The 16,056-nt window shown below is 36.9% G+C and overlaps 1 protein-coding gene across 2 annotated transcripts in view; it reads right to left on the reverse strand.

Annotated features, from left to right (window-relative positions):
- The window catches only part of Fut9 (fucosyltransferase 9), a 95,810-nt gene that overhangs the window by 35,588 nt on the left and 44,166 nt on the right, over positions 1-16,056 (reverse strand). The window contains exon 2 of one of the 2 annotated variants that reach the window (XM_029533307.1): positions 6,869-6,898. The exons of the other annotated variant lie outside the window; for it this stretch is intronic. Within the exon in view, the coding sequence (XP_029389167.1) occupies positions 6,869-6,898 (30 nt within the window). The remainder of the gene's footprint in view (positions 1-6,868; positions 6,899-16,056) is intronic. 2 annotated transcript variants of the gene reach the window in all.

Below are 16,056 nucleotides of genomic sequence, written 5' to 3' on the forward strand. Positions count from 1 at the left end.
GTACCCAAGGAGCTGAAGGGATCTGCAACCCTATAGGTGGAACAACAATATGAACTAACCAGTACCCCCTGAGCTTGTGTCTCTAGCTGCATATATAGCAGAAGATGGCCTAGTCAGTCATCATTGGGAAGAGAGGCCCCTTGGTCTTGCAAACTTTATATGCCCCAGTACAGGGCCAAGGAGTGGGAGTGAGTGGGTAGGGGAGTAGGGTGGGGGGAGGATATAGGGGACTTTTGGGATAGCATTTGAAATGTAAAAGAAGAAAATATCTAATAATAATAAAAAAAAGAACTCAGTCTAGACAGTGTACTGAGGAGAGTCCCACAGTTCTACCCACATGTAGCTTGGTGAATGAGTCTGTCCACTGTGGTTACTTAAAAGAGCATGTCTGACTCAGAGGCAGCTGTGTCACTCCAAATGGATGGTGACTCATGCACGTTGCATTTCTCAAACTTCCTTCACCAGGTGCGGGCAGTTTGTCTAGTCAGTCTTACCCTACTTCTGTTGTTTACTTCTTTTATGGCTGAGGGTGGGACTTCCCACATCTTGTAAAGTTCAACAGACTTCCAGAATCTAATAATTTTTTTCTTTCTTTTTTTTTTTTACTTCCTGAGTTTGATGAATTCCCCTACTCAGTCCATAGACAACTGTTTCAGCTCAAAGGAAATAGTCCCACAATGCAACATGAAAACTCTACACAAAGAAGTCAATACAGCAGCATACTGGTGTACTTTACCTTATTGCATGTTCTCCAAAGTGAGCTTTATTCCTATGAAGGCCAATATTTTAATTAAAGAGTGATTTCCGTCACCATTTCCCAAATAAACATTTTGATCTCATTGCTAACATCACTCATTTTTCTGGTGGGGTGGGGGTGGGGTTGGAGACATCCTCATGGAGACAGGGGGTGGGGAGGAGGTATGGGATGTGGAACAGTCGGAGGTTGGATCAGGAGGGGAATAAAATCTGGAGTTAAAAATAAATAAATAAATTATTAATTAAAAAAATTAATATTGTCATCAAAATACAAAGAGATCTCCCATTTAAGGCAATCAAACATGTCTGTCTTGCTTACTGATCTTTTCTGTTTTGAATCTTGCAGTCCACCCAGAACTATACTGTGTTTTCATATTCCTCACTGTTTTTGCTCCTACATTCTTTTGAACCCGTTGTAGCCTGGCATTTTCTTTTGCTGCTTCATAAAAACTTTTCATTGCTTTGGTGAACCAGTGATCTCTCTTCATGATCATTTCTTTTCACTTTGTTACTTTATAAAAAGCACTTGGAATATTTACTTCCCACCTCCAGCACAAACTGTCCTCCAAGAAACCATGTGTGCTGGCTGTTTTTCTTTTCTCCTGCAATAGTCACTCCTATACTGTCCATCCTTAAGATCTGAAGTCTCAAGTATTCCCAAAGCAATACCTAGCATTTACTGTTTCTTCTGTTAAATCAATATATGCACAGTAATAACATTTCTATCTCCAGTTTAATCTGAATGCTATCTAGTCTCAGATACAAAGGTGTCCACGTGGTCTTTCCAGCTATCTTTTCCATCAGAAGCTCAAATTCTTTTTGAGATCAATGAAAATGAATCCAATGGGGGAAAAAACAGTCAAATACTGACTTTGCTTTGAGATGGAAGACATTGTGAAATCCTCACTTACTAAATGTATTCTTCCTGCCACCCCTCTCTCTCTCACTGGATGATAAACTCATCCATTCAGAGTACACATTTCTACTTATCTCTCATACATCATACCCAGGGAGCCACAAACTCTTTCTGGTCATATATGTATGTGATACGTCCATGATTGCTAGATCCTTGTGTTCTACCCACTTGTCCCCTTTATTTCTTATACCACAATGAGTCCCAAACAGCAATCTGGGTGCTTTAGTCCCTCGGGTGTTGTGTAAATAGTTATCTTCACCTGGAAGAGTCTTACACACTATCTCTATGCTCCCAAACACTGTACTACATAGGGATAGGAACTAACTAGACAGTCAGCTCACTGGCAGACAAAACTCTTTGTCACTGGGGACAGCCCAAATTAATGGTAGAGTACTTATGAGGGGATGGAACTTGTTTAACATATAAAAGCTTTAATCTAAGGACTTCCCATTATTTTGATGCCTTGCAGATTAACTCATTCAGAAAGGAGCGGTATTACCCAGCTCCCGGGAGTACATCATAGGTACATACTAATAGTTTAACTAAATATGCTTCTTCTAATGTTTTAGATAATATAGACTTTGGACTACATACACACACACACACACACACACACACACACACACACACACACACATATGCACGCAAAGCTGTATTTGTTTAATTTTCTTAATTAATGATTCATGTAGGGGAGTCCTGCTCCATGTGAGTGGTTCCATCCCTGAGCAGGTGATGCTGGATAATGTAAGAAAGCAGCTTGAGCAAGGCTGAGCAAGCTAGTAGGCATCATTTCTCCACGGCCACCCACTCTGCTAGATCCCTGAGCAGGTCTCTGCCTTGATTTCATGTCCTGACTTTTCTTAATAATTAACTGCAAGGTGAAAAAGAAAATAAACTCTTTCCTTACCAAGTTGCTTTTGGTAATAACGGCTCCTTGCAGCAACAGACAGAAAACTGGGATGGAAAACTGTACCAAAGAGACAAATGCTATCACAAACTTGATCATGGTGATGCTAGAAGAATTGTGGAAGCTATTTGTAAATGTGGACTTGAAAAGCCACAAGATGCAGTGCTGGGTCTGTCATTAGGAAGGGACAGAACTAGAAGTGATTCCTTGTGGTCAGCACACAGAAGTTGTGGTCCAGATTGAAACTGAGGCTATTTTTCTATTAATCTGGTAGCCAATTTTGATTATGTATAGGACTCTCCCAGGAGGTAGTGGTGTTTATAGCATAGAAGCCATTATATGGTTGAACAGGTTCTATATTATAGAACCCGTTCTATATTTTATGGTTGAAAGGGTCTATATTATATGGTTGAGCAGCTTGTGGAGAGCTGAGACTTGGCACAAGGAAAGGCTAGGAGAGGGCACTGGTCAAAGTACAGTCTTACTTTTAGTGAAGACAGTCCTGAAGATGTCAGGACTGTGGAGTGATTACCAAAGATGATGGCAGGTGAAGAATTGAGAAAGCCTGGAATAGAAAGCAGGCTATGTGTGTGGTAGATGACAAAGCCAGAGAAACTGAGCTGGCTAAGCCCTCTATAGTCCAAACTATTATAAATTCAGACACTTTGTGGCAAATTTAAGTTTACACTGCTTGAGTTTTGTTTTCCTGTGATTTTTATATCTGTGCTCTGATTCTTTCTTCTTGGAAGAACTACGTAACATTTTTGATTTTATAGATTTTAGGAGGAGACATCAAACTTGTAAAGTGACAATGGATACTTTAAAGAGAGTAAACATTTTAAATGTTTGAAATGTTAAGGACTTTGGAGCTTTTAAAATGATAGTATGGTTTCTATTACGATAGTAACATGACCTTGGGGAGCAAACAGGAAGGAAGGTTCTGCTTTAGAGTGGTGTATTTGGGAGTCAAGTTGACAGGGCATCAGGCCTTCAGCTCCAGCCCTGACTTTCCTCATAACAGACAATAATTTGTAAAATGTAATGCATGCTCTCTTCTCCAAGCTGTTTTATTTGGGTCATGGCATTTACCATAGCAATAGAAAGCATAGCAGAAAAGTATGCAAGAAAAATAAAACTTTTAGATCAACAGTGAAAGTTTTAAATGATTAAACATAGTGTAACAAAGGCATATATTTTGATATGCAATATACATTAAAAGTATTCAATTTACACTATGATATTGTAATTATGCAATAAAGTGGTAACATTTTAGTGGTCAATAAAAATTTTTGAAGATCAGAGGTGCCATAACAGGAATGAAAAGTGGCTTTGATACACTCTAAAACGTACTGCAGATTGGAGAGGAAAGAATCAATGAATCTATAGACAAATGTGTGTCTCAAATAAGAGCCAGCCACTAGGGTTATGTTAATAGTCACAGCAGCAGAAGGCAGACACATGTGGATGAGGAACTTCTGTAGTAGGTGTGCTTCTTGTTGCTGCAATAAAATACCTGACAAAAGCAACTAGAGAAAGAAGAGTCGAGACTGGAGAGATGTGTCAGCAGTTAAGAGTCCTTGTCAGCCTTGTGCAAGCCCTTGGTTCACTTCCCAGCACCATCATGGTGTCTCACAACCACTTCTAACTCCAGATACATGTTTCAGGGGATTTGACACCCTCTTTCCATCTCTCCAGACACTGGACACACATGTATAAACACGAAGCAAAAAACTACTAAAATAAATAAGTGTATGTTTCTAAGGTACAGTCTCTGAGGGTGGCGATCTCATGGTCTCGGGAGGTTGAGGTGGTTGGTCACTGTGCATACCAGGTCAGGTAGTGGAGAAGGAAGGCAGTGCTCAAATCTCTTCTGGTGTTCATGTCGCCTTAGTCCACAGAAAGGTGCTATTCATGTTTGTGGTGGGTCGTCACATCTCTACGAACCTAATCTAGACATACTCCCTCAGACATTCTTCGAGGGTTATTAGCTTAGTGACTCTAAATCCCATCAAATAGACAAGATTAATTATCACAGATACAAAACAAGAGCATAGCCATTCTGGACAATATGAAATTCCATCTCAAAAACAAAAAAGTAATTTCTGAAATTGAGGAATTAGTCTCATGATATGTATTACGATAGATAGGAGGATGAGCCAAAAAGAGAAAAAATTGAATTATAGGAGGCAAATGTTCTCAAATAACACACACACACACACACAAACATATACGCACACATGCACACACAGAGAGAAATTTACTAAATTCAAATACAAAGGAAAAAGTAAAGAAAAAAACCCAGAATATCGAGAATTAGGGAGCAACTTATATTCTTAACTGGAATATGAGTTAAAGAAACATGAGGCTCTCAATACACATACAGTACAAGACTTCCAGGCTTATGTTCATTCAGAGATGATGCACCTAACCCTCAAGAGACTGGAGGATCCAGGGAATTTAGAGGTCAGGTAGGGTGGTGGTTGGGGGCATCCACGTAGAGATAGGGGATTGGGGAGGAGGTATGGGATATGGATCAGTAAGAGGGTGGATGGGGGGGCAGATAAAATATGGAGTGTAAAAACATTTAAAAAATAAAAAAAAGAAAGAAAAGAAACATGAAAAGGTAAGTAGTTTAATAATAGACTATTTCAAGCAACAATAAAGAATAATTTACAAAATGAAAGAAATGAAACCAAAAGTCCAGAGAACACCAAATAAGGTAAAGGTCAAAAAACCAAGTGCCTCACTTTCCAACTACAGGGAATCAAGCACAGAGGGAAATGCCTTGAGAAAAGCTAAAGGATTCAGAAGGTACCTTAACAATTCCTAACTTAGCCCCCTCCACTCTGAACCTGTAAGCCGAGATCTGAACAATGCTCCATCGACATCGCTGCATCCTGACTAGGATGATGCAGGACCCTCCCTGTGCTTGTCCATCCATGTTTCCCCTGTAGAATCAGGTCAAAGCTGCATCTACAAGCTCCCCTCCCCCTTTAGTTTGACCCTTTTCCTTCTTCCCACTTCACCCCTCTCCAGATGCAACCCTAGCTAGGAGCTGCATTTTGCAAACCCTTACTTTGTGCTGCCTTCCAATACTTTCTTCCAGGCGTAGATTAGATTGAGATCATTGATCTCTCTTAACCCACTCCCAGGTGGGAACCAAATTTGACCTGCTCACTTGCTGATATATCCTATCTCTATATACATGCTGCCTTCCTGACTCAAGCACGTCTGAGATGAATATTTGGGTATTTTTTATAGGTGTTATTCCTGGTTCCTTACCACATGCTGCCTTTCTACTTTCAAGCACAGTTGGAAGCCATATCAGGGTTTTTTCTTGGATTTTACCAAAGCAATCATAGGAAAAACTTAGGACCCGCATATCACCTTAGTAATCAGTGAGTTGGAATTACTCAAATCTCACTAATCATGTTCAAGAGAGCATCTGGAAGACTGACCTAACAGGATATCAACTAAGTTCAGATAGCAGAAAACACAAAACCAAACTTCCACTCAGTAGAAGCAGGCTAGAATCTCACATCAGAAACACAACCAGTGAAATACATTCATATACACATGTCCTGTCATAAAATCACAGATGTAAAAGACTGGCCATTTGTTCCTTTCCCAAGGATCATGAGGGGATTAGAAATGCTCCCCTATAGAATTACTGCATTATTTATTGTTCTATTGTTGTAATAAAACATCTTGATGTAAGGAAACTTATACAAGAAATAAAATAATTGGGCTTGTGGTTGCAAAGTATTAGAGGACACGATTGCCCAACAAGGGCATGGTGGTAGGAACAGCTGAGAGCTCACATTTCTATCAGTAGGCAGGAGGCAGAGAGAGTACACTGGGAATCGTGAGATTTTTTTTTTTTTTAATATCAAGCACCCCGAGTTAAGTGCCTCCATCAACAGGGCCACAAGCTTCATTCTCCTCACACAGTTCAACCAACAGGGTACCAGGTATCTAATTATTTGAGCTTATGAGGGTTATTTTCATTCAAACTAGCACAGTTACCTACATGAAAACACACCCACAACACAGAATTTAAAAGAACTACTATAATCAAAGAATTCAAAGAGGGTATCTGTAAACATCTGGAAGAATGTAAAGAGGATAAACAAATTTAAGTAAAAGGTAACAAACAAATGGGTGAGTGGAATGACAAAAAAATACAAGACCTTTAACTGAATTTAATAAAGACAAAAAAAATCATGCTAAAATGAAGACAAGCTGAAAATTTTAAAGACTCAATTACAAAATTCAGGGGAATATCTTACCAGCACAATGATCATGGCGGAATATTAGAACTTGAAATAAAATAGAGAAATTGAACCAGTCAATGAGAGAAAGTGACAATTTTAAAATAATTTTAATAATTAAATTATTAAACTTAATAATTTAATTTTTATACAATTTTATACAAATAAAATATCTAAATGCACATGCACTAAACTCTAGGGCAACCAATTTTATGAAAAATAAACAAACAAAACCATACTGTATGTGCATGTGTGTGCATAACAATGATGATTATAGAAGAAAAAGGTCATGACTTAAGATGGAGTTGGGGGCCATAGTAAAAGTGAGAGGGAGCAGGTAGTTAGAAATAATATAGTTAGAATACTCATGTATGAAATTCTTACTGAAATATTACTTTAACTTTTAATCCTAATTTAGATATACATGTCTGTGGTTTAAAGCTAAAGGTATAGAGAAAGACACACTATGTTAAGTGTGATGAATGTGAGGCTGAAACAGCTATATTTGTGTTAGGTGCAAGGTGCTTCAAAAAAACAAAAATATATGAAACAGAATGCACAATAATACAGGGATTGATGTTCAACTTAAATAGATATAGTTATCACATATGTAAATGACAACAGAGCATTGTAGGAGTACAGGGAAAATAGACACACCCTTCCATGTAGTGGGAGACGTTAGTGTCCTTGATTCAATAACGGACAGATAAAAACAAGCAGAAATTTGTAAGCAGTCAATTGACCTAAGTGGCATCAGTAACTTCTGTACTGAGCAATAAGGTCTTAGTGACTTGCTTTGCAAAGTGTGGTATTGGAATTGAATTTCATCCTATATTCCAAACCTACTGAACTATATTTCTATCATGTGCAACACCTAGGTTATTTCCATGAGTTCTAAACTTTGAAAACTACTATACTATAGCAGGGAATCTAAAAACCTTCCATGAATGACTAGGGTATCCATCGATGTTAACTTTTTTCTTTAATCACTAATATGTCTTACTGCTAAATACCATTGAATTAAGTCTCATTATACAATATCACATCAATGATATTGGGATTCCCTGGAAGCTAAAAGGGAGGCAAACACTGTTTCCTCCCATGGGAATTGATACTACCAAGTTTCTAAGCCTACCATCCATCAAATATCACCTAGAGCCATGTGTACCAAAATTTATAAAAAAATTTTTGTAAACATCAGTTGTTAGATTCACAGATTCTACACTGTGTGGTGAACCAATCAGGATTAGAAAATCCTTGGAAAAATTGCTTCTGTACTGAACATATACAGATTATCTTCTTGTCATTGCTACATAAATATACTGTGCCAGTGACATACATTGGATTAGCTATGAATAATCCAGGTATAACTAAGATATAAGAGAAAATGCACAGATAGTACTTAAATATCACTACATTTTATATAAGAGAGACAAGTAGTTACGGGTGTGAGTATCCCTGGACGTAATTCTTCAGGAATAGTTTAGATATGAAATGTCTCCTGAAGCTTCTTTGCTTGGTATCCAGCTGGTAAGGAATGGATCCTGAGGGCCTTGAATTTATCAGTGTTAATCTTCCAGAGATTGCTACCACACCAAGTAGGTTCTAGTTTGCTTTCTTCATGAAATACCTTTAAGTCTCCCTCCAAATCAGAGAACCTGAACTCAGTCTTTTCTTTTTTAAAAAAAAAAAAAAATTAGATATTTTCTTCATTTACATTTCAAATGCTATCCTCAAAGACCTGGGAACTCAGTCTTTAATTTCTTAGATCCCCTTTTCATCATCAGTGCAGCTTCACTACCAGGTATCTTAGCAAACTTTCTCAACTTCCTTTGGAGTTGTCTGGCTTCAGTGTGTACTGTTGTCCTATCCCAGAAAAGGTGAAACAATCCCTTAATCTAATGACTCTATTCATTCTTGTCACTAAAGGGCTTGGTGCTTACATCAGAAGCAGTCACTTTCAAGGTGAGAAGTTGTTCACTGATAGCAGAATACTACACCATGTGGGCTAGTCAGCCTACATTTTATTTTATATTTAATCTCATAAATTGATAGCTACCATTCTCATTCCCTCTTCCCCCCCCTAAGTCTCTTCTTTGGCTCTGGTGTCATTTTACATACTGAAAATGGGCATGATGATATACAAAGGCCATGTTGAAGGTTGATCTCATAATCATGACTGTATGACACTGCAACGCAGCCCTGGGAGACTATCCTAATGTGTCTCCTCTTTTGCGCTCTCTAATACCAAGAGTCTTAAATTACTTCTCTTAGATGAACTCTACTAATATTTAGGTATCATGACTAATTTTGTCAAACCGTTTAATACATAGTAGCCTATGAAAATTTAATCAATAACCCTGTTCTCAGAAGGCCCTGCAGATTGTATAGTTTGAGACTTTCTGTAGATTGCTATAAGCCTCTGCGAAGAAACCAACAGCATGATGTTACAGAATTATGTTAGGGGTGCTAGGACAAAACATTTCTGAAGGAAAAACTTATGAATATTATGCTAAATAATAAAATCTGGAAATACGTTATTTACTTAAGTGAATATTTGTGAAGCACTTTTAAGTGCAATCAGGAAGATGTCTCCTGGTATCTTAAATACCGATCTCTCTTATCAAAGAAAACACCCATTGATAGGAAATATTTCATCACACTGGATTCCTAGCATTTATTTTTTAAACTGGAAGTGTAGTGGATACAACCAGACATCTTGAAAGATGAAGACATTACTTTACAGCCGGTATTGGAAATTACTTATGCCCCGAACAGGATTCTGTCATTCTGATTCTTTCACTCCTCTGCTATAACCATCGATGAGCATGTCCCAAGGGAGCAAGCACAGTGCCATGTCTCACGGTCTAGTCATCTCATTGCTCTTGAAGCGGCTCTAGTGTTGTGGATTGGGCTCAACACGTGTAATATGTTACTTGAGTCCTCCAAAGGGCATGAGAATCTACATGTAAGATGCTCAGGGTCCCTGCCCCGAGTTGGTTTTGTTTGGCAAATAAAGTTGCAGGTAGCGAATGGCTGGACAAAGAGACAGAGGTGGGACTTTAGGATTCATGGGAAAGGGGACTGAGGGAAGAAAAAGTAGACAGAACTCCGTGCTGGGAGAGAAGTAAAGACCAGGTCTTAGGAGTGCAGAAGAGACAGCTTGCCCATCATGTAAGAGATCGTGAAGAGAGGTCCCAGAGTGTTCCCGATTTGGTCTAGGGTAGCAAAGATGGAATATAGATTTTTGTAAGTAATAACTCAGGAATGTTGGAGGGGAAATGTTAGTGACATGAAGGTTTTAGGGTAGCCTAGCCATTGAACTATTTAAGGCATATTAAAATATAAGGCTGCATGTGTGTGTCTTTGATTTGGGAAGCCAGAACTTTGGGTCAGGTAGCAAGGAACACACCACTGTTGCCAGGTTGATTTAAGGAGAAGTATAATTGGCAACTGCAACACTCTGGAGATCACTGACATTATAGAGTAATAATTGAAAAGTGTTGAAAGGAGAAAGGAAACTCATTAGGAAGAAAAGAAACAAATATATGTATAATGTTATATACTTCAAATACTGCCTTTACCTAGAATTGTTTAAAGTAAAATATTAAATGGCTAGAGAGTTTTGTGATCTCTTAGGCTCTCAAGTAAATTATCATTTTTTTGTGACTAAACAAACTAGCTATATAACTAAACTCCAAGTAAAAAGATACAAAACATAAATAATTACATAATATGAAAATGAACATTGTAGATGCCATGCAAAACTAACGGTTTATCTAATATGTTCAAAAGTAGGTTTGGTTTAGGGCAGCCTGCGCCAGGAAGTCAAAAATCTTATCTTTCCCACTTCTGCCTTCAAAACATCCCTGTCTTTTCATCCTCTCACAAAATCACTTTACGGGGTGTAAATGAAACTGCCCCTCCTTCTTCAGGTGCACTGAGAGTTGGAACTTGAATGTGTAAATTTTACTGCTTGTAAATCTAAAGAATTGAAGAATGCTCAATCCAAAGTACGCTTTAAATAAAATAACTGTCAGGGAATGTTGGCTGGAAATGTTCTTTATTCCCTCTGTTCCCATTAAAATTCCATTTCTCTGTTAGAACAAAAAAGCCAAGACAGTAAAAAGCAAAGATTTCAACTAAATTTTCTCCCCAAAGGAACTGAGTGAAATATGATCACCTCTAGAGAAAAACATGAAATCATGACTGGCTGAAAAGGCTAAACTAGGTACTGTTTCTTTTAGGATTCCTGTTGTATATATAATAGGGTAAATAATTTTACCTAGGATTTCCCTTGTGGTTGCAAAATGTAGTAATTATATCTACTGTGTTTCCAGATCAATTACCAAAACCACCGAACATATTGTAGCACCTTGATCTCCTCAGAATATGTTAAATAAACACTAAATAAAGTGACATGTTAATATCCTGGATCTTTTCATAAATTTTACATAAATTTGCAAAGTATGTTTTCCTTGTGTTTTAGAAGAAAATATATGAGATCATGGGACGTGAACATTGTGTCAGAGAATTTTGAGTTATCTATATTTAATATTTTGAAATTTCTAGCAAAGAATTTACTATAGAAAAGTAATGATATCTAAAAAGTAATTGATATCTTAGTAAACAAGAACAGTACAGAGTAATTTAAACATTTAATTCTCAGAAATGCTAATAGAGGTTCTTTTTATATAAATGTTTTCGAAGCAGGAAATGAATGGTTGTACTTGTGACAATTACTCAGTCCTAAAATTTTAATTTCTATCAATACCAGATGATCACATACAACCTTTCCTTATATTTTCCTCCACTTATAACTGAGAGATTATTATCCTTCAATCTGCCAGCATCTTCTTTCAGAGAAATGTAGACATTTTGTATAATTAGGCAATATAAATTTGCCATATATGTATATTGCAACATATATTTCCAACAAAGGTAATTTACCTAGGGGTATATTATTTTCTATTCTTTACATTTTTATCTGCATCAATTACAATATTCAATGGTTAATTATTAGAAATCAAACAAATATTATTATAAAAACAGTTAGAGGTGGCCTTAACAATAACTTTTAAATAGAATTTTACAACCTGTAATTATGAAGATAATAAAATCAGTGGTTATATTAATGTTATCCAAGGTCTTCTCTTATAATTTCCATCTTATATAACCATCTTTCTAAGTCAAATAACTAATGGGCATATTCACTGACTCTGCTTATGCTATATATTTTTATTTATTTATTTTTTCCCATTTTTTATTAGATATTTTCTTTATTTACATTTCAAATACTATTCCAAAAGTTCCCTATACCCTCCCCCCACCCCTGCTCCCCTACGCACCCACTCCCACTTCTTGGCCCTGGCATTCCCCTGTGCTGGGTCATATAAAGTTTGTAAGACCAAGGGGCCTCTCTTCCCAATGATGGCCGACTAGGCCATCTTCTGCTACGTATGCAGCTAGAGACGCTATGTATTTTTAAAATAGAATATCAGTTTGATGGCTTTTAATCATCATATGAGGTGCTAAGAATGACGTTCTACTACTCTATGACATAAAAGTAGTGGAAATCGGGCAATTTTGGTGAGACGCCATGAGGTATTTGGATTGACATCAAATACAATCAGAGAAGCGTAGAAGCACCTGCACACTCCTTAGCTACACAGGGATAAAATGGCTGGTTAGAATATTGCGCGTCAAACTTCTTGACTGATCTCTTAAAAAATATTGTATATTCCATGATTCCAATTTGAAAGTTGACTCAAAGTTTTTCATATAATTGAACACACTAATTGTTTTTAGCATATTGTATTTCAATGGAAACCCTGAAGTCTGTCAATGATGAACTCTTAAAAGAGATTTTGGATTGCCCAATCCTTTCTGTAACTAATTTTTTTGTGTGTGTTGATGGAAGACGTTTGAACTGTCTGGGTTTGCAGAATTTCCATCTCTGGCTGTTTCTTGTTGAATAAAAGTGACTACGTTTCTATGATTTCTGTAATAGTCACAAGAGTCAACACAGTAAAAATCGGAACTCAATGTAACTGGAGTACTGTGTCTGAAAGCTTTAAGAAGCCTTAAAGGTTTATAAAGTTTCAGGCTTATTGGATAGCCATACGTTGTGATACAAAGTTGTTCAAGTTATTGATTAACTCAGCTGCATCATATCAGCTGAAATTTGGGGAAAATAGAAGGTCATAGTAGAAATTACTGTTTGAATAATTTTGCCACTGTACCTCCAGATTGTCTGCCATTATGGTTTTATTCAACAGCATGGAAACAAAAGTGTAAATGTGTTCATAATAATGGCTACATTTAGTTTTAGATTGATATTATTTAGATATTTATTATTGTAGAAATAAAATAATAGTAATTTAATGAGGTGCTGCTGAGAGAAAGAGTGAGTTTGGATATAAGAGTGTAAGACAGAATATTCCTAAGCTATTATTACAAAAAGGAAAACTAATTACTGCTCCTTTTCTGTAAATTAAAGACAGAGCGATCTTGAACAGAGAAAAATCTAGATTTTTAAATTTTGAAACAGGAGAGTAGAAAGAATAACACAAATCCGAATTCAATGCAGCCTTTAGAGATAGAGATTTCCTGTTGTGATTTTGCTTATGATTGTGGAAGCAGTTAAGGAGTGGAACCTTCAGCAAGGAATACCTCGTGAAGGCAGAGATGTCATGATTGGAATTACGGCCTAAGTAAAAGATGCTGAAAAAGGATTTCTTGTTTTTATGCTTTCCATATATTTCAGAATGCTGTTTAGTTGTATACCCTGTTTTTTAATTATGTTCTTTGTTTTCACAATCTTTAGGATTTTTGGCTGGTTTGCTTGCTTCCTTGTTTTTTATATTCTGAGACTAGCCTTCTGTTAAATGTATAGTTTTTAAAGCTTTCCTCACATTTTGTATGCTGGAATGGTGGTCTTCTTTGCTGTACAGAAGCGTTTTAGCTCAATGGGCTCCAGTTGGTAAACTATGATACTTACATACTACTCAGAAAGTCTTTTCCTGCTTTCTTTGATATAGGGATGGTAGTTTTAAGCTTTAGATATGTGTGTTTTGTTTAGGATAGCCACAGAAGTTAGGAAGCTAATAAGGGACCAGAAAGGGGGGGGGGGCATCTTCCAAGGGAGGGTAAATGGAATATAGTGGTAGAAAGAGATGAAGGGGAAAACAGAATAGAAGAATTAAATGTGGAGAGGGATGGAGGGGCAGAGCCAAGAAGAGAAGGGCAACTAAAACTAAAGGTCTTTTGAACAACCACTACCATAGAAGCCATATATCTATATCTATATCTATCTATCTATCTATCTATCTATCTATCTATCTATCTATCTATCTATCTATCTATCTAAAATGATTTAACACATTTCTACCATACATACATACATACATATGTATATATACACATACATACATATGTATATATATATATGTATATATATACATATATATATATGTATATATGGATTTAAATGGAATCATTGTGTAATGAAGAATACCACACCCTAATTTCACAATTTACACAACCAAGTAAAATCTCCAATGGTAGAAATGTGTTAAATCTTGTTAATTTGTTGTTCAAAGGAAGCTCACAGGGCACCTGACTATTGCTAAGGCCATTGCTTACTCTTCACAACCTTAACATCAATACCCTATTGCCAAATACACCATTTATCTATGTCATTGGACATGAAGAAATTGATCTGATGCTAACGAAATTGATCTGGTCTCACATGTGCTGACTAGTATTCAGGTTTCAGGAAGAGAGTGTGCAAGTTCTTGAAAGAAAAATGGTAATCAACAATATCACCTGGCCACAAAGAGTGCAGCCTCAAACATCAACCTACCCTCAAGATTTGCTAGTACAATAGTAGAACACACGTTATGGGAGTAACCAACCAATTATTGACTAGATTTAAGACCCACTCTGTTACATAGAATCCATGCCTATCACTCCCAAAGTGCTCAAGAACCTGGAACTAGATAGGTTATCTATTACTATTCATTATTCTGTCAAGTAAGCAGAACAATAAAGAGACTTCTAAAGACATATCACTATGCCCATAGATCAGCCAATCACTCAGCCATCATCAGAAACAATTTTTCTTTAAATAAATACCTAACACAACCCCATAACTGGGCAATTTGCAAGGAGTGAGAGACCTTTGAGCATTCAGTCGTAAAAGAAATGTCTTTACCAAAGCCATCTCTCCTCAATACTCAGGATCTATGTAAAAGAAGTAGTGGAAAGATATTAAGAGCTAGAAGTAGTGGATATCTCCAAGGACATAATGTGTTTTGGATACAGCAAGGCTCACAAACATACAGAGACAGTGACTGGTTGCTCAAGAGTTGCCTAAGTTCAAACTGGACCAAAAAGAAATTCTGCAAAAGGAAAGAAAGAAGGAAAAATAAGGCTCCTAGTTCATACCAAGAATATTCTTGCAATTGATAATTGTTGGCAAACGCAAACTCTGTTCAGTACAAGGGAATGCCACTGAGTCTATCACCCAAGTTCTGGAGAGGCCTCATACCTAGAAAGAAGCTGGAAAACACAAAATGGACTTGATGGTTTTTTTGTGTGTAATTTTGTTTTATTTTGGTATTTTTTTGTCTTATTAGGTATGTTTGCCTATTTTTATTTTATTTTATTTTATTTTTATTTTTAGTTAAAGAACATAAAAATGAGTGGGTAGGGAGTTGGAATAATCTGAGGATGGGGAAGAATTAAAAGAATATTATAAAATATATTGTATGAACTTTTATACTTTCATTGATTATTTGGGAATTTCATATAACTTCCCAGTCCTCTCGAATTTGCTGCCACCCTGTGAACACCACCCTCACCTGCTAAAAATAACAACCAACTCCAATTGTGTTAACCATTCACTCACTGGAGCATGGCCCAATTCCAGTTGGCCAGCACCTTAACAAAAACTGAGTTCTTCCCCACCCTCATCCTTGCCAGAAACAATCAGCTGTGGAGAACCACACTTCAGCACACTCATGACAATTTTTTTTTTATTATTTTCTTTATTTACATTTCAAATGCTATCCCGAAAGTTTCCCATACCCCTCCCCCCACCCCTGCTCCCCTACCCACCCACTCCCACTACTTGGCCCAGGCCTTGCCTTGTGCTAGGTCATATAGAGTTTGGAAGACCAAGGAGCCTCTATTCCCACTGATGG

This window comes from Mus pahari, chromosome 22 (genome assembly GCF_900095145.1).
Source record: "Mus pahari chromosome 22, PAHARI_EIJ_v1.1, whole genome shotgun sequence".
NCBI classification, from domain to species: domain Eukaryota; kingdom Metazoa; phylum Chordata; class Mammalia; order Rodentia; family Muridae; genus Mus; species Mus pahari.